This window comes from Panthera onca, chromosome X (assembly GCF_046562875.1).
Source record: "Panthera onca isolate mPanOnc1 chromosome X, mPanOnc1 haplotype 2, whole genome shotgun sequence".
Classification (NCBI taxonomy): Eukaryota; Metazoa; Chordata; class Mammalia; order Carnivora; family Felidae; genus Panthera; species Panthera onca.
Window position 1 is genome coordinate 38665506 of NC_138357.1, and position 22939 is coordinate 38688444.

Sequence of the window (22939 nt, forward strand, 5' to 3'; positions counted from 1 at the left end):
ATGCTCACTGACTGGAGTTTATTTATTTATTTATTTATTTATTTATTTATTTATTTTAATATATGAAATTTACTGTCAAATTGGTTTCCACACAACACCCAGTGCTCATCCCAAAAGGTGCCCTCCTCAATACCCATCACCCACCCTGCCCTCCCTCCCACCCTGCCCTCCCTCCCACCCCCCATCAACCCTCAGTTTGTTCTCAGTTTTTTTTTTTTTTTTTAATATATGAAATTTACTGTCAAATTGGTTTCCATACAACACCCAGTGCTCATCCCAAAAGGTGCCCTCCTCAATACCCATCACCCACCCTGCCCTCCCTCCCACCCCCCATCAACCCTCAGTTTGTTCTCAGTTTTTAACAGTCTCTTATGCTTTGGCTCTCTCCCACTCTAACCTCTTTTTTTTTTTTTTTTTCCTTCCCCTCCCCCATGGGTTTCTGTTATGTTTCTCAGGATTCACATAAGAGTGAAACCATATGGTATCTGTCTTTCTCTGTATGGCTTATTTCACTTAGCATCACACTCTCCAGTTCCATCCATGTTGCTACAAAAGGCCATATTTCATTTTTTCTCATTGCCACGTAGTATTCCATTGTGTATATAAACCACAATTTCTTTATCCATTCATCAGTTGATGGACATTTAGGCTCTTTCCATAATTTGGCTATTGTTGAGAGTGCCGCTATAAACATTGGGGTACAGGTGCCCCTATGCATCAGTACTCCTGTATCCCTTGGATAAATTCCTAGCAGTGCTATTGCTGGGTCATAGGGTAGGTCTATTTTTAGTTTTCTGAGGAACCTCCACACTGCTTTCCAGAGCGGCTGCACCAATTTGCATTCCCACCAACAGTGCAAGAGGGTTCCTGTTTCTCCACATCCTCTCCAGCATCTATAGTCTCCTGATTTCTTCATTTTGGCCACTCTGACTGGCGTGAGGTGGTATCTGAGTGTGGTTTTGATTTGTATTTCCCTGATAAGGAGCGACGTTGAACATCTTTTCATGTGCCTGTTGGCCATCCGGATGTCTTCTTTAGAGAAGTGTCTATTCATGTTTTCTGCCCATTTCTTCACTGGGTTATTTGTTTTTCGGGTGTGGAGTTTGATGAGCTCTTTATAGATTTTGGATACTAGCCCTTTGTCCGATGTGTCATTTGCAAATATCTTTTCCCATTCCGTTGGTTGCCTTTTAGTTTTGTTGGTTGTTTCCTTTGCTGTGCAGAAGCTTTTTATCTTCATAAGGTCCCAGTAATTCACTTTTGCTTTTAATTCCCTTGCCTTTGGGGATGTGCCGAGTAAGAGATTGCTACGGCTGAGGTCAGAGAGGTCTTTTCCTGCTTTCTCCTCTAAGGTTTTGATGGTTCCCTGTCTCACATTCAGGTCCTTTATCCATTTTGAGTTTATTTTTGTGAATGGTGTGAGAAAGTGGTCTAGTTTCAACCTTCTGCATGTTGCTGTCCAGTTCTCCCAGCACCATTTGTTAAAGAGACTGTCTTTTTTCCATTGGATGTTCTTTCCTGCTTTGTCAAAGATGAGTTGGCCATACGTTTGTGGGTCTAGTTCTGGGGTTTCTATTCTATTCCATTGGTCTATGTGTCTGTTTTTATGCCAATACCATGCTGTCTTGATGATGACAGCTTTGTAGTAGAGGCTAAAGTCTGGGATTGTGATGCCTCCTGCTTTGGTCTTCTTCTTCAAAATTACTTTGGCTATTCGGGGCCTTTTGTGGTTCCATATGAATTTTAGGATTGCTTGTTCTAGTTTTGAGAAGAATGCTGGTGCAATTTTGATAGGGATTGCATTGAATGTGTAGATAGCTTTGGGTAGTATTGACATTTTGACAATATTTATTCTTCCAATCCATGAGCAGGGAATGTCTTTCCATTTCTTTATATCTTCTTCAATTACCTGCATAAGCTTTCTATAGTTTTCAGCATACAGATCTTTTACATCTTTGGTTAGATTTATTCCTAGGTATTTTATGCTTCTTGGTGCAATTGTGAATGGGATCAGTTTCTTCATTTGTCTTTCTGTTGCTTCATTGTTAGTGTATAAGAATGCAACTGATTTCTGCACATTGATTTTGTATCCTGCAACTTTGCTGAATTCATGTATCAGTTCTAGCAGACTTTTGGTGGAGTCTATCGGATTTTCCATGTATAATATCATGTCATCTGCAAAAAGCGAAAGCTTGACTTCATCTTTGCCAATTTTGATGCCTTTGATTTCCTTTTGTTGTCTGATTGCTGATGCTAGAACTTCCAGCACTATATTAAACAGCAGCGGTGACAGTGGGCATCCCTGTCGTGTTCCTGATCTCAGGGAAAAAGCTCTCAGTTTTTCCCCGTTGAGGATGATGTTAGCTGTGGGCTTTTCATAAATGGCCTTTATGATCTTTAAGTATGTTCCTTCTATCCCGACTTTCTCAAGGGTTTTTATTAAGAAAGGGTGCTGGATTTTGTCAAAGGCCTTTTCTGCATCGATTGACAGGATCATATGGTTCTTCTCTTTTTTTTTGTTAATGTGATGTATCACGTTGATCGATTTGCGAATGTTGAACCAGCCCTGCATCCCAGGAATGAATCCCACTTGATCATGGTGAATAATTCTTTTTATATGCTGTTGAATTCGATTTGCTAGTATCTTATTAAGAATTTTTGCATCCATATTCATCAGGGATATTGGCCTGTAGTTCTCTTTTTTTACTGGGTCTCTGTCTGGTTTAGGAATCAAAGTAATACTGGCTTCATAGAATGAGTCTGGAAGTTTTCCTTCCCTTTCTATTTCTTGGAATAGCTTGAGAAGGATAGGTATTATCTCTGCTTTAAATGTCTGGTAGAACTCCCCTGGGAAGCCATCTGGTCCTGGACTCTTATTTGTTGGGAGATTTTTGATAACCGATTCAATTTCTTCGCTGGTTATGGGTCTGTTCAAGCTTTCTATTTCCTCCTGATTGAGTTTTGGAAGAGTGTGGGTGTTTAGAAATTTGTCCATTTCTTCCAGGTTGTCCAATTTGCTGGCATATAATTTTTCATAGTATTCCCTGATAATTGTTTGTATCTCTGAGGGATTGGTTGTAATCATTCCATTTTCATTCATGATTTTATCTATTTGGGTCATCTCCCTTTTCTTTTTGAGAAGCCTGGCTAGAGGTTTGTCAATTTTGTTTATTTTTTCAAAAAACCAACTCTTGGTTTCGTTGATCTGCTCTACAGTTTTTTTAGATTCTATATTGTTTATTTCTGCTCTGATCTTTATTATTTCTCTTCTTCTGCTGGGTTTAGGCTGCCTTTGCTGTTCTGCTTCTATTTCCTTTAGGTGTGCTGTTAGATTTTGTATTTGGGATTTTTCTTGTTTCTTGAGATAGGCCTGGATTGCAATGTATTTTCCTCTCAGGACTGCCTTCGCTGCATCCCAGAGCGTTTGGATTGTTGTATTTTCATTTTCGTTTGTTTCCATATATGTTTTAATTTCTTCTCTAATTGCCTGGTTGACCCACTCATTCGTTAGTAGGGTGTTCTTTAACCTCCATGCTTTTGGAGGTTTTCCAGACTTTTTCCTGTGGTTGATTTCAAGCTTCATAGCATTGTGGTCTGAAAGTATGCATGGTATAATTTCAATTCTTGTAAACTTATGAAGGGCTGTTTTGTGACCCAGTATATGATCTATCTTGGAGAATGTTCCATGTGCACTCGAGAAGAAAGTATATTCTGTTGCTTTGGGATGCAGAGTTCTAAATATATCTGTCAAGTCCATCTGATCCAATGTATCATTCAGGGCCCTTGTTTCTTTATTGACTGTGTGTCTAGATGATCTATCCATTTCTGTAAGTGGGGTGTTAAAGTCCCCTGCAATGACCACATTCTTATCAATGAGGTTGCTTATGTTTATGAGTAATTGTTTTATATATCTGGGGGCTTGGGTATTTGGCGCATAGACATTTATAATAGTTAGCTCTTCCTGGTGGATAGACCCTGTGATTATTATATAATGCCCTTCTTCATCTCTTGTTACAGCCTTTAATTTAAAGTCTAGTTTGTCTGATATAAGTATGGCTACTCCAGCTTTCTTTTGGCTTCCAGGAGCATGATAAATAGTTCTCCATCCCCTCACTCTCAATCTAAAGGTGTCCTCAGATCTCAAATGAGTCTCTTGTAGACAGCAAATAGATGGGTCTTGTTTTTTTATCCATTCTGATACCCTATGTCTTTTAGTTGGCGCATTTAATCCATTTACATTCAGTGTTATTATAGAAAGATATGGGTTTAGAGTCATTGTGATGTCTGTATGTTTTATGCTTGTAGTGATGTCTCTGGTACTTTGTCTCACAGGATCCCCCTTAGGATCTCTTGTAGGGCTGGTTTCGTGGTGACAAATTCCTTCAGTTTTTGTTTGTTTGGGAAGACCTTTATCTCTCCTTCTATTCTAAATGACAGACTTGCTGGATAAAGGATTCTCGGCTGCATATTTTTTCTGTTTAGCACACTGTAGATATCGTGCCAAGCCTTTCTGGCCTGCCAAGTTTCAAAGGAGAGATCTGACTGGAGTTTAAATACCAACTTTAAAAAAAAGAAAGAAAGAAAAAAAAGATTTTCTCCATCTAGCTCTATCTGCTTTATAGTAAATCAGATTCCTCCCAGATCTGGACAGGAGATGATACCAGTCTCCATTTTTTGTGTTGTGAATTTCCTCTTTGTCTCAGGGCTCATTTTTTTTATTGCGGTAGAAAGTTGAGAATGACTAAATCTGTGGCTGTCAACCAGATGGTATTCTAACCAAATTTGGCCCTGAGATACCTTAAACTGGGTGCCTTGGTCCCCAAAGCTAAGTGTCTGTGGCCAGCTCGGTGATCCTGCTGGGAATGCCATTAATTAGCCCTTCTTCTTGCCCCCATATTTTATGCTGCCTCCAACTCTACCCTGGCCTTTCCCTCTTGTCTTTTTTCCTAAACTGCTGGTGATAGGGCTGAACTTGATCCCGTACTTCCTGTAGCAAAAGAGGTCAGGTACAGAATGCAGGGCCTTGAAATTGTTATTGATTTTCAAAGGAGTTCAAGACCTATCTTTAGAAATAAACATTTGGGCCTAGTAGACCAAAATGTCCAGATGGTTCCACTTTATTATAAATAAATATTTTCCTTTGTTCTAAAAGGGGTAGATATTGTGGGATAGGATTTGCAGTAATAAATAGCATCTGTAGTAATAGAAGAATATGTACCTGGCACATAGTAGGCACCCAATAAATCCGTGTTGAGTGAATGGGTGTAGAAGGTGGGGTGAAATGTGTGGGAGGGGCTTTTCATGAACGTGAACGCACAGGCATTTGTCCCACATCAAAGATGCTTCACACTTGTTGCTGGCCCTCGAGCAGCCAAAAATCAGAAGGTAGGAGAACGCCTTCTGAATATCCTGTGCAGGCTCAGCTTTCTCTATGGGATCACAAAAGGCAGGCCTCACAGGACGTTGCCAGTTCAGCAGACTGTCACTTTAATGGACCGTCCCTATTCACAGGGAACCATCCAAACGTCAGTTCGATAGAAACACAGAGGTTTGCTTCATTTTGCCACATGGGTTGCAATCCATCAGTTTCCCAAGTTTTACGAAGTGCACAGGAGGAACCAGTGCCTCAATTGCACCTCCTTTGTCAAAATCTGAAATGGTTTCGGTTCGGTTTCCAGATCATAATTTCACATGCACTGGTCCTAGTACCGTAGCAGGGTGTGTGTGTGTGTGTGTGTGTGTGTGTGTGTGTGTGCGCGCGCGTGTGTTATAGGGAGGGAGAAGTAGACACAGGGTGGAAAGCCAAAACATGAAAGCAAGCACAATTTTGTTTTGGACAACAGCCAACGTCTTGATTTTGCCCCTGATAGATTACTCAGAGACTTACCACTCGAAAAGTGAAAGATTTAGAGATAGAAACAATAGGCAACAGATAAAAATCCACGTCTCATTCCTATTGTCAGAATGGTGGGTGGGAAAGGAAACTGGCCCAAGTGTCTCCCAGACAGGGATGGTCCCAGGGTTCCAGTGATGAAGATACAGGCACTCAAGGTTGTGTGGATTATGACACATTCTGAAGACAGTCTTTAAGTTAAACTATATTTCATGATAACTTTAGACTCACAGCCATGAAGGCACTTGGAGGGCTCTCTCGGAACTGTCCTGTTTTCCCGTCTCTGCCAGTAAAACCCATATTAGACCTTAGAACAAGTAAGGAAGAGATTCCTGGGGAACTTTCGACAATAATGGAGATTTTCCACCATCAGAAAAGAACTGTGTGGGAACCACTTCAAAAGCCTTAGTTATCGGCACTTTGAGTCAGGAAATAAAATAATACGAAAATATTGAGCAGAATAAAACAAAGTATAGCTATATGGCCATTTCTACCTAACAAGTCTTGACCTCTTCTCTTGAGCAGGCTATTCACAGCTTGTTTTTAAGATAAACTCCAATTTCATTTACGACTCCAAGGTGTTAATGCCTTTTCCTGTCTTGCTATAAGTTACAAGGTCAGAATGGTCCCTGGTAAACCTCTTTCATTTGCTTGTTTATTTTTTTTTTAGTGTTTATTTATTTTTGAGAGAGAGAGAGAGTGTACGAGCAGGATAGGGGCAGAGAGAGAGAGAGAGAGAGAGGGAGACACGGAATCGGAAGCAGGTTCCAGGCTCTGAGCTGTCAGCACAGAGCCTGACACAGGGTTCGAACTCACGAACCCTGAGATCATGACCTGAGCCAAAGTCGCTCAACTGACTGAGCCACCCAGGTGCCCCTCGTTTGCCTGTTTAGGGGAACAACCTCTATAAAAGAGCCATGACCCTCAAATCAAAATCACACTTCACCATCCTCCACCCCCAGGTTGTGACCACTGTCGCCGACTTTGCTATCTGAGCAGACTTGGATATTTTCTTCAGAGCAGCTTTCAGCCAAATGTTTGCAGACCACTGGGCTTGACCACACGTTCCTTCTCCCACTTTCTCCTTCCTTTCTTCCTCCTCCTGTTCATCCTCCTCTCTCCTCCTCTCCTGCCATCTCCAAAAACTGCAACTTCATGGTCACCCTAAATAAAACCCCTCTCCTGTCTAGCCTCAGTTTCTCTGAAAAACGCAAGACTTTAACAAGGCAAGGTTATGGGGGGCTGATCAAAATCCTTGAGTCTGTTTGGTCAGTGTAGAATGTTTTTGTCTCTTACTATATGTCCAGGGTCTGAGTCCCTGGCACCCAAGGCCAGCATTTCATTTTGTTCTCACCCTCATGAATCACAGAAATTGTTGTACTTGCAACTCATCCTGGGTTAGCGACCTCCTCTCTCCAATTCTAGCTCTGTGGGACTCCCTCCTTTTAGCATCAGGGTACCCACCAGCCAGACTGTCCTCTCTGTGTTCCTTTGGCAAAACTTTGCCAAACTCCAGAAAGGACAGAATGCTCTGTAATGGTCTTTGTGGAATGTGAGTGAAAAAGACATCTGAGCCATTGTGGGAACGAAAAATATTTGCGCTGAAAATCCCATCTGTGTACATGATAATAAGTTGATGCAAATTCTTACTTGCATGAGTTTTTATAGCAATGCACCAGCGTGGACGCTTCTTAGATTTAGGGAATCATGTTCTCTTTCTCTTACTCTGACTCCTATTCTCTCTCCCCTTCTCCCACCGGTGCCTCCCCCCACAAGAGAGTTAATACTAATTCTCAAAGCTAAATTTGCAACATGTGTATCTATGGACCATAACTGTAATAAATGTTTTATGGGATGCTGGGGTTAGGGGATCCCATAACTACCTTCCCAAGATCCCCTGCTATATCTAACACTGAACATAAGGATCTTCCTTTTTAATTGCCTGTGAAATTACTCACGGGTCTCCCCTCCTTTATCCCAAACAGTTGCCCCTAAAACACAATGTTATTTGGCTTTTTGCCTTAGGTTCTAGCCTTCATTCATTCCATCCTCCTCTGCCTTCACTCTCCCTCAGCTCCTGGGAGAATAGTGGGCACATCATGTGTCGAAGCCTTGCTGACAGAGGAATGATTGCATTATTTGTAGTACAAGACTCTAAGCTTTCATTGGGGATGACAGCTTTCTTTCATTCATTCATTCATCTGTTCCTTCAAGTGTCTAATGAGCACCTTCTAGACACTGGATGCTCTTTGGGGCACTGGAGGCATAGCAGTGAGCAAAACAAAGTCCTCCCCTCTGGCTGACATTCTGGTACTGTCCTACACGGTCAGTTCTTTTATGCAATGTCTAGGGTGTCTGTACCCTGCTCTGTGACCTCATGCCATTGGCTGCATTTTGAGTCTCCGTGCCTCTCATCTGGCCTATCCCGTCTCTTCATTCCATCCAGCGCACCGTATATATAATCAGGTATCAGTGCTTGGAGACACAGTTCTGATTCTGATTATTTCCCTGCTTCAAAAAAAAAAAAAATCCATCGAAGGCTTCCACACCCTCACCTCTGTTGCCTACCAAATAAAGTCCTCACCCCTCAGCCTGTCATTTAAAGTCCTCCATGATCTGGCTGCAACCCAAATTTGGAATGTAATCCTTTAGCGGTTCCCGTTTTTGGACTCTATGTTCTCTGCTACACGTTCTCAACTTGGAAATCGCTACCTGGAATATTCCTCACCAACTCTGCCTGTGAAAAGCCTCTCCACCCTTCATGGCCCACCCAGTTCACACATTCCCCATGACTGGAAAGTTCTCTTTGTCTTCCTAATTTGTACACCATTTCCCACTTTGTCTCCTTCAGGCTCCGGCTGCAGGCCACTCCCTTAACTCGTAAGGTTAAGGCTCCTGAAGAGTTGCAAATGGCTCCTTGGGAGCAGCTAAGGACGTTTTGTTTACCCTTTTGGGCTATTTGCTCCCTCAGGTGAAACTAGTCCAGTCTTCTGCAAGCAGAGAGAAAAATCTCAGCATGTTGTCAAGGCTACTCTTGCTTCAGGTGCAACCGTATGTCTCCACTGGTGTAGGCGGACATGTGGTTAATTTAAGATCCGAGCTCATTGCTTGAGGTCATCACATGGCTTCTAAGTGTGTTTAAGTCCACTTGGGCCTTCTCGCTGGTGGATCTGGGGGACTGAGTTTGTCCTTGTCACTTTACAGAGACATTCTTACCACCGATCCCACTATGACCCCCCACCAAGCCGACAGGCTGGAGGTCTGCCCCGCTTTCCCGGGGCCAGAAGCCACCGAGGAGCTCTCATGGATTCCCAGCAAGCATCGGGCACCATTGTTCAAATTGTCATCAACAACAAACACAAGCACGGACAAGGTAAGGGACACTCTCGTTTTGGGCCACGTCCACAGTCCCCTTCTTTGGATGGCTGGGCCTGGGAAGGGCCCTGTCTCCCATGCATATCACACATTCACATGAGGATGACTTCCCATCAGGCCTCAAAGCGTGTGTGTGGACAAGCAACTCCAGCCGACTGTTAGGACTTCCATAAAGGCAGCCCAGAGAGCTTAGTTTAGATTTCAGGTATACCTGCCCTTACTTAGGACAAAAGAAAGCCGTGAGCTTAATGCAGCCTCCGGCATTTTCTGTTGCCCCGGGGGGTTGCAGGTCATTTGGGAAAGTTCCTTGGATCCTTAACAGAAGAGAACTTGTGTGCTGTCACTTGGGCACCCAATATTCACAGGGACTCAGTGCCGAATGAAGCTCTTAGCCCCATACGTTCGAAGTAGCAGTTCTCACACTGCAGTGCACCCAAGGCTCTCCCCGGTCCTCTTGCTAAAGGTACATATTCCGGGCCCCACGCTCGGAGATTCTAATTCATATGAGGAGATTGTCATTGGAAATGAGTAATCCAGTAAGAAATCCAGAAACCTCCTGGCTGAGCACCAGGAGGACTGATCAGGTTAACACAGATATGCAGCCCACTCAGCCGACCAGCTGGCTACAGCAGGCACCCACACACGTCCGTGGCCAGGTCCTTCCTGCTCAGAGTTCCCTGGCCTCCACCCCCACCCCAGTAGTGGGGGTTGGGGGGGGGAGAAATTCAATCAAACAATTGACTGCTTCTTACTTTTTTTAGGCATCGTGTCAACCAGCTCTTCAGAGCAAGAGCTCAGCTGGTTCCTTTTTACGAAACCACAAACATGTTTTGTTTCCTTTAAAGGAAAAACAAATCAAAGCCAGTTCTCTGAATGGGTTAAAAGTAATAAATTATTAAACCAAATGATTGAATAACACGGGTGAAAAACAATCCGTTACAAAGAACTCCTACTATAAATCTCAACAAAGCTGGTCAAACCAAAGCGAGTTGATCACAGCTGTTACTAGTTAGATGTAAATTTCAGATTACAGATAAAAAACGTTGAATCGCTTTTGAAACTAACAGGCTTAAAAGAGGAACATGCAAAATAAAAGTCTTGATAAAAAAAAATGGCGATATATCATAAGAATTGGAAATATTTACTATCGATCTGGGTTTGATTTGAAGCATATTATTTTTGAAGTCCAAGGCATCCTCATATGAATTTATGAAATGAGGAGGAGTATTTCAAAGCCTAAAAAAAATCCTGTGGGGAAATGGACTTTGAAAATCTTAAATCCCATAATTTCCACAGGCCTCTTCATTTCAGGGCAGAGGCTCATCCCTTGATTTTCTCTGTGTCCTACAAAAGGCTCAGCTGGTTTACATTTTTTCATTGCTCCCATTGATTTGGATGTAGCAGTTCTTTCCTGACCTTTCTATTATAGTTCACTGGAGAATCACTTGCCCCCACCCCCAACCCACAACGCCCAGCTGGATGATTCAAAATCATCTTGAGAGTTTGTTAGTGGGGAGAAGGCTGTGTTTCCCTCTAGAGGGTTGATCTCCTGTTACTACATCTCAGAATGTAGACTCTCACCCGGTCTAGATTGTCCCCTTAGTCCCAATACTTAGGGGAAAGGGAACCTAGCTATATAGCACGGGGGTCCTGCCCGCCCTTCTCCTTAGTGTTCCTGCTAACAGCATGCTCCTCTGAGACACGTGTGCTTGGTCCTCTGCTTGAGTCAAAGAAGAGAAGCGATAGGACTCCACCATTTTGAACTTGAGTCTAGCATCCGTTGGCATGAAGCAGACAATGTACCCACTTGACCACATTGTCTAGAAGGCAGTGTCACGGTCTCTGGAGATGACAGGAGAGATGAGGGCAGGAGACAGAATGACACATCCGGCATACCTTGTCCTGGGATTCCGTCCACAGTCCTGAGCCTCATAGTCCACACGTCAAGTCCCTGTTCCATCTCTCCGGAAGGTGGGGAGCTTCTCTGGTTTGGGTGCCTGTGTTCTTGGAAATCTTTGCACGGATGGACCCTGCTAGAGTGCCCAGTACTCTAGCAGTTTTTGCAAAGGACAGGAAAAGGCAGCCAACATCATCCATATTTCCTAATGTGACCCAGTGGACTTGAGGAGAAAGAAATAGCCCAATGATTCATCCTTCTGAGGCCATTGTCTTGCGGCCAAATCAGCCAATTCCTAGAAACGCCCCAAGTGGGGCTACTTCTCCCACCCTAGCCCCGCCTTAAGTGATACAACCCACCCTAGAGATGTTGTTGATTGGGATGCCGACAGGTCTCCCTGGGTATGATGAGGTGATGGGAATAATGAGAAACACACCCAGTCCCAGTCATGGCTTTAAAATCTCCAGAATGTCTCGGCACTTTCAGAAAGGGAGAGAGCCTATTCTCCGCCCTCCCCGCTCCCAGCCCTGTATAGTTCTTAATCCTGGAGTTCGGCTCTATGCCTTACGGGAGGAGCTGGGCATGTTTTGGTTGGTCTGCATTGGAGGATGTTCCCGTCGCCCCTTCCCTTCATAGCCACCCCCACAACTCCCCCCTCCCCGAGCCTGCAGCTCTTCAGATGCTTGCTCCTGCAAGGCCCCTCACAAAACGCGGAGCCAGTGACTTCACTTCCGGCTCAGGAAACGGGAGACCACTGTTGCTGGACCCCTGTAGCCACTGTGAGACAGGGGCCAGAGGACACTGCCCAAAGTGTAGAGGCACGAAAGGCTATCTTTCACAATCCTTTCCCTCTTCATCTCATTTTAGCGCCTTCCTCCCCACGCCAAAGAGTAGGCAGGTGCCATTACCTCCATACCCATCTGTGTTGGTGAATCAGACTCTCCATAGCATTTGATTTGCTTCAGGATCTGGAAGAAATTGGCCCTTTGGGAAGAGCGGTAGCTTCTTCATCGAGCCTCCCTGGGCAGCCAAGCTCTCTGGGGGATTTTCATGCCAAGAAGCATATCCGCTCGAGCCACGTACATCTTTTATGAAACTGCAGGGATTAACACTACAATCTCTTAGAGGTTCCTTATCACAGAGATACCCAGGACAGATGGAACCCTGCTCTCATGCACTAGTACATTCCTCCATTTTTAAGAAATATTTATCAACTGCTCACAAGGTGCCAGGCACTTGTGAGCATCCAGAAGTCGCTGCTGAAGCACCTGAATGGTTGCTAATGGTAGAATAGGAACCAGGATGGGGATTTTTGTGGTGACGGAGACTGCTCTGTACACGTCCACGGCCATGGAAAGGACAAAGGATGCTTGATGTCTGAAGGGGTTCAGGGCTTGGGTTCTGAGCACAGGGGCCCGTTTCAGCACCCTAGCCTTTAATTTCCAGCCCTGTGTTCTCTTCCAGTGTGTGTTTCCAATGGAAAGACTTACTCCCATGGCGAGTCCTGGCACCCCAATCTCCGGGCATTTGGCATTGTGGAGTGTGTGCTGTGCACTTGCAATGTCACCAAGCAAGAGTGTAAGAAAATCCACTGCCCCAACCGGTACCCCTGCAAGTATCCTCAAAAAATAGATGGAAAGTGCTGCAAGGTGTGTCCAGGTAAAAAGGCAAAAGGTGCGTTGGTTGGAAGCCCTGCCTTTCGTTGACTGAGCTCCCCACGTAGTCCTTCTCAGTGTTCTTTGAGCATCAGAAACCTAATCAACCTGCCATATCCTTGTAATGATACTAGTTGTAACAATGAACTTCATTCTCTCCTCCCTTGAAGGGCTGATAACATGGTTGTTTGGAAGAAATTTGTAACTCAGAAATAGACTGGGTTTTGTTTGTTTTTTTTTTGTTTTGTTTTGTTTTTTTTTCATATCTACTACACCTTTGGCCCCATGTAGCCTCAAGTGCCAGACTTCAGCCTGACTTTTCTAAATTATAGAGAAATTGGAGTATGAGGATTATACAGAAGAACAGTAGCACCTTTCATTGATGTCACTATTTCACTCGTCAAAGCACAATCACATCCATTACCCTTTCGAGATAGGATGGGAGGCACGTGAGGTAGAGTGGACAGAAAGTGGGTTCTGGTCCTGACCTAAGTTGCTGTGTGACCTGGGAAAGGTGACAGACCTGTTCTGGCCTTCATCAGCCTCATCTGCACAAGGAGAAGTTTGGAAGAATTCATCTCCAAGCTCCCATCCAACACTACAATTTTATAATGATATCGTTACCGAAGTGCATAGAGCGATTTGCTCTGAATCCCACAAATAGATAACAAAACCGAGGTTTGGAATTCAGGTCACGTGTAGCTCATTACCTTTTCCAGGCCAGGAGATAATATTAACTGATTTCCTAAAAAGGGAATCCACAGTGGTTCTAACACATATGAACTAGATTAAAATGTAGTCTGTAGTGTGGGGACTGACAGCATAGGGGATCGGTGATCAAGCGTTCTAATCCTGGCTCTTCCGCTGGTTTCCTGTGTGACCTAGAAAAAGTCACTTCACCTCTCTGAGCTTCAGGTTCCTTCTCTGCAAAATGAGGGTTAGGGTAGAGGATTTCTTAGGGCCTTTCCTGCTCCAGCATTCTAGGAGTGAATGAGTCACTTCCATGCACATGAATTCATCAATTCATATGCCTACCTGCAAAGCATTTTTGTAAACACAGATGAAAACCCAAAAAACTTTAGAAGTAGGCAGAGAGCTCAAACATTTATTCCTTCAACTTAGGCAGTTAGTTCGTCATGATTTGCAGGCAAACATGAACTTAGCCCACTTATATTTTTTGAGCCATCTTCATGTAAGCCAGTGGTTCCCAAACTTGTCTGCACATTGGAACCCCCGGGAAAGCTTCTAAAAAATACCTGTGTCCCATCCCCAGAGATTAGGATTTAATTGATTTCAGGTGTCGCCTGGGCGCCAGAATTTTTAAAAGATCCCCAGGTGGTTTTAATGTGCAGACAAGCTTGAGAAGCACCTGCCATAGGCCCAGGGTGGTTTATGGCCTTCCTACTCTAAGTGTGGTTTGTGGACCAGAAGCACCTAGAAACTAGTTAGAAGGGCAGACTCTCAGGTCCCCTACCAGACCTACCGCATCAGAATCTGTATTTTAACAAGACCCCCCAGTTGATCCCCATGCACGTTAAAGTATGAGAAGCATTTCTTTATGGCACAAATTCTTCCTCCCAGAGTAAGCAGCAGGTAGGATTGGATAGGAAGGACAGGACCTATCTGATCTGGAGTAGGGAACTGGGGCATTAAAATTGGTGAGACAAATGTCCACTGACTGGTGAATGGATAAAGAAGATGTGATATGTGTATACAATGGAATACTACTCGGTGATCAAAAAGAATGAAATCTTGCCCTTTGCAACAACGCGGGTGGAACTAGAGTATCCTGCTAAGTGAAGTAAGTCAGAGAAAGATGAGCATTCTATGATTTCACCCATGTGGAATTTAAGAAAGAAAAGAGATGAATATAGGGGAAGGGAAGGAAAAAATAAGAGAAAAACAGGGAGGCAAACCATAAGAGACTCTGAAATACAGAGAACAAACTGAGGGTTGCTGGAGGGGAGGTGGATGAGGGTGGGCTAGATGGGTGATGGGCATTAAGGAGGACACCTGTTGGGATGAGCACTGGGTGTTATATGTAAGTGATGAATCACTAAATTCTACTTCTGAAATCATTATTACACCATATGTTAACTAAGATTTACATAAAACTAAAAATAATTTTAAAAATAGTAAAATAAATAAAATAAAATCTTTAAAAAAATAATAAAATTGATGAGAAAATGCACTCATTAGAGATAGGGAGAGAGCACATTCTGAGCGTGATCCGGACAGGGGGGCCACCCAAGTCACAATAACCTGTTGTGACTTCCAAGTCTGTGATCTTGCCAGATCCTGAAACCTTTTAGTGTCACTTCGGAGTAATTCTACCAACACAATTTTATTTTATGTTTTTTAGTTTGTGTCAAGGGTGGAACACCTACAGTCATATAAGTAATGCAACATGACATTTTCAGACAAAACTAATCATGATCTAAACTACCCCAGGGAAGGTAAATCCTCCCTGCTATATAATATTCCAATTTCAATCTCAGATCTTCAGACCAAATCTCATTTCATTGTAATTCTTAGTCGTTTAGAGATATAGGTGATTCAAATAAGTGAATGTAGAACAGGCATTGGCTTTTAAATAGTTGGCTTCTCATGTTGGCAGTATTTATTAAAACCTTTACTTTCCTACTCTTTGGCTAAGTAATTCACTCCTAGGAATCCTAAGAAAGTAATGAGAGGGATACACAGATACACAAATAAGGATTTTTTCTTCAATGTTGTTTACAGCAGTAAAAAATCGGAAACAATTTGAAAATCTACCAATATGGGAATGGTTAAATAAGTTATGGTATAGCTGTACCATGGCTTATCAGATGGCCATTCAAAATCATTGTAGACTGAGGTGCCTGGGTGTCTCAGCTGGTTGAGCATTTGACTCTTAATTTTTTTTAATGTTTATTTTTGAGAGAATGAGAGAGAGCACGAGCAAGCATGGGGGAGGTGCAGAGACAGAAGTGGGGACAGAGGATCCGAAGCAGGCTCTGCACTGACAGAGGGCCTGATGTGGGGCTCAAACCCATGAACCGTGAGATCATGACCTGAGCCGAAGTCAGACGCTTAACCAACTGAGCCACCCAGGCACCTGAGCATCCAATTCTTGACATCAGCTCAGGTCATGATCCAAGGGTCATGGGACCAAGCCCTGCGTTGCGCTCCATGCTGAGTGTGGAGCCTGCTTGAGATTCTCTATCCCTCTGCCCTTCTCCCCCACTCTCACATTCTCTCTCTCTCTAAAAAACTAATTAAAAAAAAAAACATTGTAGACCAAGACTTAATGGCATGGAAAGATGTTTGTGACATATTTGTTAAGTACAAAGCTTTGCTCCAAAACAATATTTATATTGTGGTCCCACTTACTGTTAAAAAAAGAAAGTACTTGTAATACACTTAGATTAAGAATACGCCCAGGTGGCTCAGTCAGTTAAGCATCTGACTCTTTGGTTTCGGCTCAGGTCATGATCTCACGGTGCATGAGTTCGAGCCCCACATCAGGCTTTGTGCAACAGTGCGGAGCCTGCTTTAGATTCTCTCTCTCTCTCTCTCTCTCTCTCTCTGTCTCTCTCCCCCCCTTTCTCTGCCCCTCCCTTGTGCTGTCTCTCAAAATAAATTAATTTAAAAAAGATAACACATGACAGAGAAAAAGGGAGAAAGAGTGGAGAGGGAAGAAGATCAATGTAGAAAAGAACAGTAAATTCAGCTATTTGTGTTGAGAAGGGAAAAGAGATAAATCAAATTCACTGATGATCTAGCCAAAAGTTTCCTTAGAACACATGATCACAGCCTCCTCCAGTCACAAACTAGGGCCAAAATTAAGGATGTGAGTTTTACTTCCCTCTCTTGCCTTTGCTCTGGTAGAGGCTGGCCTGGCCTTGCTTATTAGTGGCCACCTACAAGATTGTGTAGGACTTTCACTTCCTGAAGGTTCTTCAGCTCCGCTCCCATCCCCACCACACCACCCCGGTATCTGGAATTCCTATAATTACACAGTCCTTTCGGCATACAGTGTAAAACACCCCTGTTAAGACTTAAAACTTATCTGGGCTAATACATCCTCGTCAGTCATTACCACCTCCATAAGGAAATGCTTTGTCAATTTCTTAGCTGTGGAGAGCTCGGGATATGAGCATTCTCAAGGGAGGTGGGTATGGCCAGAAATGACTGTGAGCATAGCAGGCTTCCTTGGAAGGAAACACAACTAGGTGAGCATGGAGTGATCAGAAAGCACCTTGATGTGGAGGGTGTGGAACGGGGAGGTTGTTGCCCACTGGGTGCCTTGAAAGGCACAGTTTGTTTACTCTTAATATTTTCAAGTGCCAGCCAGGGTTGAGTCACTGATGGGTTTTGTTGTTCATAGAGCCCTTCCGCTGAGTCCATTAAGCTCTCGGTGGGGGTGGTGGGGGGTGCAAGACAAGTCTTCAGGACACTAGGAGAACTTTTAGTACATGACAGGTATTTACAGAGCCATCATGGATTTCGCATGGCAGTTAACAGCTGTAGCCAGTATTAAGCTGGTGCAAAAAAAAAAAAAATTAACAACTGAACTCAGCTGTCATTCTCAAGGTGATAAATACACAGAGGTCCCTGGGAACTCAGAGACCCACTCCTCTGGCAAAGTGCTAGCACACGTCCCTTAATTACCTAACATATCACCACAAAGGACTGGCCCACCAAGCAATTAAATAACTAAAAAGGGCCAAAGGAGAAAGGAGGCTTGATCCTAGGATGATCTACAAATTGAGTAGTTTCACCTGGAATCACCAAGAGGTGACTTCGATTTTGTCCTTACACTGCCGAGATGGTGGTGGAGGGTGGGAATCAGGTCAGCACGAGATGGGCAATAGCAATTTGACTACAGCCTCTGGTCCCGATGCATCTGATCGGCTAACAATGAGTCTCCCTAATTAGAGTCACAGATCCAAAGAACCCAGCACTCAGTGGTTTCATCAGATAGTCTTACACATGACTTTTGCACATATTCAAAGTTTTCAGGGTGTCCATGGCTTCTCTTTGTTCCTCCTCATGCAAGGGTACACTTTAAAGCCATAGTTGAAGAGGGTGCTGCTCATGAAGCCAGCAAAGAAACTTAACTCACAGATCACCAACTTGGAAAAACTTTTTTTTTTCTTTTGGTAGGGGGCCGAAGGAGGAGAAGGGTGGAGCAGAATGGGAAGTTTGAAGGGGCTGGTATCTTTATGCCTGGAAGCTGAAATCCAGCAGTTTAGTTTATACTTTAAATGATCCATAGTTGAGGGATTTGACCAATTTTTTGTGTCTCCCAGCCGTTCATTTGGCATAGCATGCATATGACTAATCTGACATCTAGGTTTTGGCACGGGTGCTGATCCGGTATTATCGTTCCCCTCACAAACAAATCAAAGAGCATTCAGAAATGTCAAGCCAATTTGGATAGATCCTTTGGGCAACTATATGCACATAAATGAGGGTCATAAAATGTTTTCTAAGTATACCAAAGTGATGTCAGGGAAGTTAAGCAAGACCCTCTGTCAGCCCATTCCCTGGGTCTCGGTTGGTAACACTGTGCTAAACAGACCATGATCCGGACCCAGCATGGAAAATCCTATGTACCCTGACGTGCCTAAGAGATTTGTACCTGGCCACGTTCTTCCTCCTCATGAAGGTCTACTTCTCCTGTGGTGGTGGGTGGATCCAGTTTGGTTTGTGGGCCAGTGTTCTGCACATCTATGGATTCTGTTGTCGTGTAGACTTAAATCAAAGGTCATGTGGTCCTTTGTGATTTGGTGGCTGTTAAAGCGCAGTTTAAACTGAGCCAAAGGAATAGGGGTGGAATTTCTAACTCTGTAAGAATGTTCTCGTTGATTGTCCACTTTTGATGAGCGTGAGACACTATGAACAATGAGATACCTGCTTCCCAATTCCAGAAGAACTTCCGGGCCAAAGCTTTGACAGTAAGGGCTACTTTTGTGGAGAAGAAACCATGCCCGTGTATGAGTCTGTGTTCATGGAGGATGGGGAGACCACCAGAAAAATAGCCCTGGAGACCGAGAGACCACCTCAGGTGGAGGTGCACGTTTGGACCATCCGAAAGGGTGAGCAAGACAATATTAATTCCTTGTTATTTTTTTTGTAAGGGGTGGGGGACCAGGGAAGGAGGGGAAGACTCGCCTTAATTTTGCTTCAACCAGCTCCTCCGTTTGGGTCAGTTTTCCTGATCGCTCAGCAACTACCACATGACTGACAGGTGGTGATTGTGACCTTTGACCTTTAACCATGACCTGGTCCAAAAAGTCAGCATTGGCCCTTGGGGCTTGTTGTCTTTCTTGTACCAACAAAGGCTGGAGGAGTGCTTTGCAACCCTGGCTGCACATCAGAATCACGTGGGAGAGGTTTTTGTGAATACCAAATGCCTGGGCCTCCCTCCAGGGCTGCTGATTGATCGGCCAGGGATGGGGCCTCGGCATACGTGTTTGTTTGTTTTTAAACGTTTTTTATTTATTTTTGAGACAGGGAGAGACAGAGCATGAACGGGGGAGGGTCAGAGAGAGAGAGACACAGAATCCGAAACAGGCTCCAGGCTCTGAGCTGTCAGCACAGAGCCCGACCCGGGGCTCGAACTCACGGACCTCGAGATCATGACCTGAGCCGAAGTCGGCCGCTTAACCGACCGAGCCACCCAGGCGCCCCACGTGTTTGTTTTTAAAGCTCCACAGGTGATTCTAATGCACAGCCACGACGGCAGCCTACCAAACTGTAGCCTACCCATTCTTTTCCCATCTGAACCTCAACAAACAGGAAAATCCATCCATTCAGTGCAAAGCTGCGTCTCTCAAATCGCTCTATGTACTCTGGGGTGACACGCACTGAAAACCTCATCCCCGCCCTCAAGAAGCGTCTCGCCCAGAGGAACAATCCCTGTCATTCTGTCCATCCAGTTCCTTTTCCGATCACTCACCCCGACTGCCATAGCCAGCCGCATCGTGTTCGTTGTGATCCTACAGCCCTTCAGACCATCCCACAGATAACAAGGCTAGTATTGATCTAGGCTGGCCGCGTTTTCTAGGAATCCAAGTGAAGAGGTAAGATTTCAGCTGGGAAACAGCGCACATCCTTTTTCTCCTGGCTCCTGCGTAAGTAAGCCTCGAGAGTGCTCAAAGTTTAGTATGCCTCAGCATCATACTGAGGAGCTTTACATACCATGTAAAGGAGCCGGTTTACAACACAGCTCCCTGGCCCCATCCAAGAGACGTGAATTCAGTAGACCTTAGGTAGCACCTCAACAGTAACAAACAGCCAGGTGATTCTAATTCAGGCAGCACTCGGGCCATACTTTGAGAAACGATGGCTCGAGTATTTCTAGGGCTTCTTCCTCTCCCTTTTCACAACTTCTCTTGCCTGAAAGAATGAGTTCCTCCCCACCCCTTAAAAAAATATGCTAGAACACACACAGGTTTCTTGTCTGTGTTCGTTTTTGCTCTATACCTAGGAATGTCCATGTTCCATGTCTAACTCCCTAGCTCCTCTGTAACTGGTCACCTAGGACTAAGCCCTGTCCTTTTGGCTTCCCTAACAGTGGACCCAATATTTGGTTGCCCCACATCGCTCACCCCCTAGAGGCGCGTGGATATTTTTCCACGCTTGCTGGGGTAGCATCTGAAGGACTTCTTGTTCAGGGCTGGGCAGCCACGGTCTGTGCTCGGTGAGCAGAGGATAACCCAGGTTTCAATTACGTTGCCTTCTCTAGACCTCTTGAGGATGAAGTAGGCTGGTAACATGTTGCTCTGTAACTGCAAGGCCATTTGCAGTTTATGTGTTATTCTGATAAAAACTATTCAGGCAAAGTTGAGACTGTGCCCCCCCCCCCACCTTTATTTTAACTTTCCCCATTTTCTGTAAGGGAAAGCCAAAGGAGCTGTGAAGATTTCCCAAAGGAAAATATGCTTTTCAGTGAGTTCAAGAACAGGGATGGCTTCTCCATTTACACAAACAACCTGTCTTCAATCCCACTGCTGGCTCTCACTGCTTGGCCAGAAGGGCAGCCCAGTGGTTTGGCAGGGACATAATCTACCTGGACGTGGGGCAAGGGCAGAATTTCTAATACTGCCTTTGGCTATAACAGCTCCCACCAGCACCCATGCCCGGTTCCATGTGGCTTTCCCTAGGAGGGGGTCCCATGGTCAGCAACACGATCTGCCATATCTCTATCCTCTGGAGAACCAAGGGGAGGCCAGTGAGCCAAAGAAACAGATGGAGTCAATTATAACCCTTGAGCCATCCAAGTTCCTGGTTAAGCACATTACACAGCCCAGCTCGATACTCCTAAGCCCCTGTAATGAGATGATATGCCCAGCCCAAGCAGAAAAAGGGGGTGGTGGTTCCAGATAGGGAGGGCCTGACCACCTGCCCCCCACTTTTTACTTGGTTCCAGGCATCCTCCAGCACTTCCATATTGAGAAGATCTCCAAGAGGATGTTTGAGGAGCTCCATCACTTCAAGCTGGTGACCAGGACAACGCTGAGTAAGTGGTACCTGTCTTTCTTCGCTCCTCCCTGGAAAACGCCTCCAGTCTTCAACGTAGCATAGCCCCAAACAAGGTCCGCTTGTGTTCTCAGTGAACATTAGCAGTGCTCAGTGTCAACCTTAGAGTCTGTTGTGTCTCTTCTCCGGGTGACTCGGCAGTGGGGGGGCGGGGGGTCCGAATGTGAACTGAAAAACTGGGACCCGATGAATACAAATCCAGATGTAGTCTCAGCATCAGCTACCTTGAGTCAAGGTTTCCTGAATATCTTTAATGAAAACTGCTAACCCCAGCGTGTCAAGAAGGTCAGAGAAAGCTCACAGGATTCCAGGGCTGGTACACTTGTGGAGACTTGACCTCTGGAAGGATGTGTCCTCCAGCGGTGGGGGTGGGAGATGGAAAATGAAAGCGTCTCAATTCCTGTGTCCTACCAAAGTTCTGTTTGACTCTTCGAAACTGCCCCCAGGGGGTCATGTTTCTTTAAAAGCACTCAAGGACTCAAGCACATCGGCAGCTTACCCTCTTTCTAATGCAGGATGGAGCCTAAGGACTAGATACTGCTAGGCACTGGGAGGTGGCGAGCACTTCTGAAGGAATAAAAGGCCCAGAATTTGTATCAACCGGGTATTCTAATGGGCCAGACAGAACATGAAAATGCCTTCACTGTGAATCAGCCTAGCTCTCAAGAGTTAACTACCTGAGTACTCAGGGGAATCTGCAAGGCACAATGAGACAAGAGCCAGGTGGGCTTCGGGGAGGAGGTGTGTTTTCAAAGAGAAGGGTGTGACTGTGCAACAGGTCAGGAAATCAATTCAGGGAGAGGGTGCTGCCTAAAAGGAGACTCTGCCAGGAACAAACAAGAAATGTGGGGGGTGGGCAGCCCTGGAAGAAGCCGGTGAGAAGTTCACATGGAAGTCCAGTCGCGTTGGTGGTTGCTGCAGATTTACAAACGGCCTACTGATAACAAAAATGGTGCTCTGCAAAGATGTCTCTTGGCTAGCGGATGGATTTATGGTGTACCTACTTTGATGAGGTCATATCCCAAAGAGCCCATTATGCCATGCTGAGAAGTTAGACTTGATTGCCAGGCCAGAGAACCCCGGGGGAGGACTTTAAGCAAGTGCACGGTGCGTGCACATGTTTTTTAGAAAGAGGTGCCTGCTGTGTGGACTGGAAAGTGGACTGTCGGCGGTAAGTAGCTGATGGTAGTCTGAATTAAAATACTGTATTAAGTCGGTTGGACCAGGGAGGAGAGGTCACGGTGAGGGACACCTCTGAGTTTAAATCATCAAGATGGCTACAAAGAGAGAAATGAGTTTGGAATGGCTCCAGGAGTAACAATTTTACAGACCGGGTGAATAGTGATAATTTGCCAAGGGGAGGCTCTGGAGAACAGGCAGGTACTGCCGGGGAGAAAAAAAAAATGTGTTTCATTTGAAACATGTTTACATTCAGATACATAAAGGCCATCTGAGCAGAGTTCCGCGGTGGGCAGCTGGAAATAGGGTTAACGAGGTTACTTGTGTATTCTGTAGGAGACTGATAGACCATAAACTGCCCGGTAGGAGAATTCGTATGGAAGGGTTGGAAATGAAGGGGGCAGAGTCTAG

At 44.7% G+C, this 22939-nt stretch overlaps 1 protein-coding gene across 8 annotated transcripts in view; it reads left to right on the top strand.

The window, feature by feature from the left end:
• Positions 1–22939, top strand: part of CHRDL1 (chordin like 1) — a 122496-nt gene that overhangs the window by 95809 nt on the left and 3748 nt on the right. For 5 of the 8 annotated variants that reach the window (XM_081793661.1, XM_081793662.1, XM_081793664.1 and 2 more), the window contains 4 exons: positions 9098–9266; positions 12630–12839; positions 18736–18903; positions 21240–21329. In XM_081793661.1, coding sequence (XP_081649787.1) covers positions 9098–9266; positions 12630–12839; positions 18736–18903; positions 21240–21329 — 637 coding nt within the window. The remainder of the gene's footprint in view (positions 1–9097; positions 9267–12629; positions 12840–18735; positions 18904–21239; positions 21330–22939) is intronic. The other 3 variants (XM_081793663.1, XM_081793666.1, XM_081793667.1) reach the window with 1 other exon arrangement.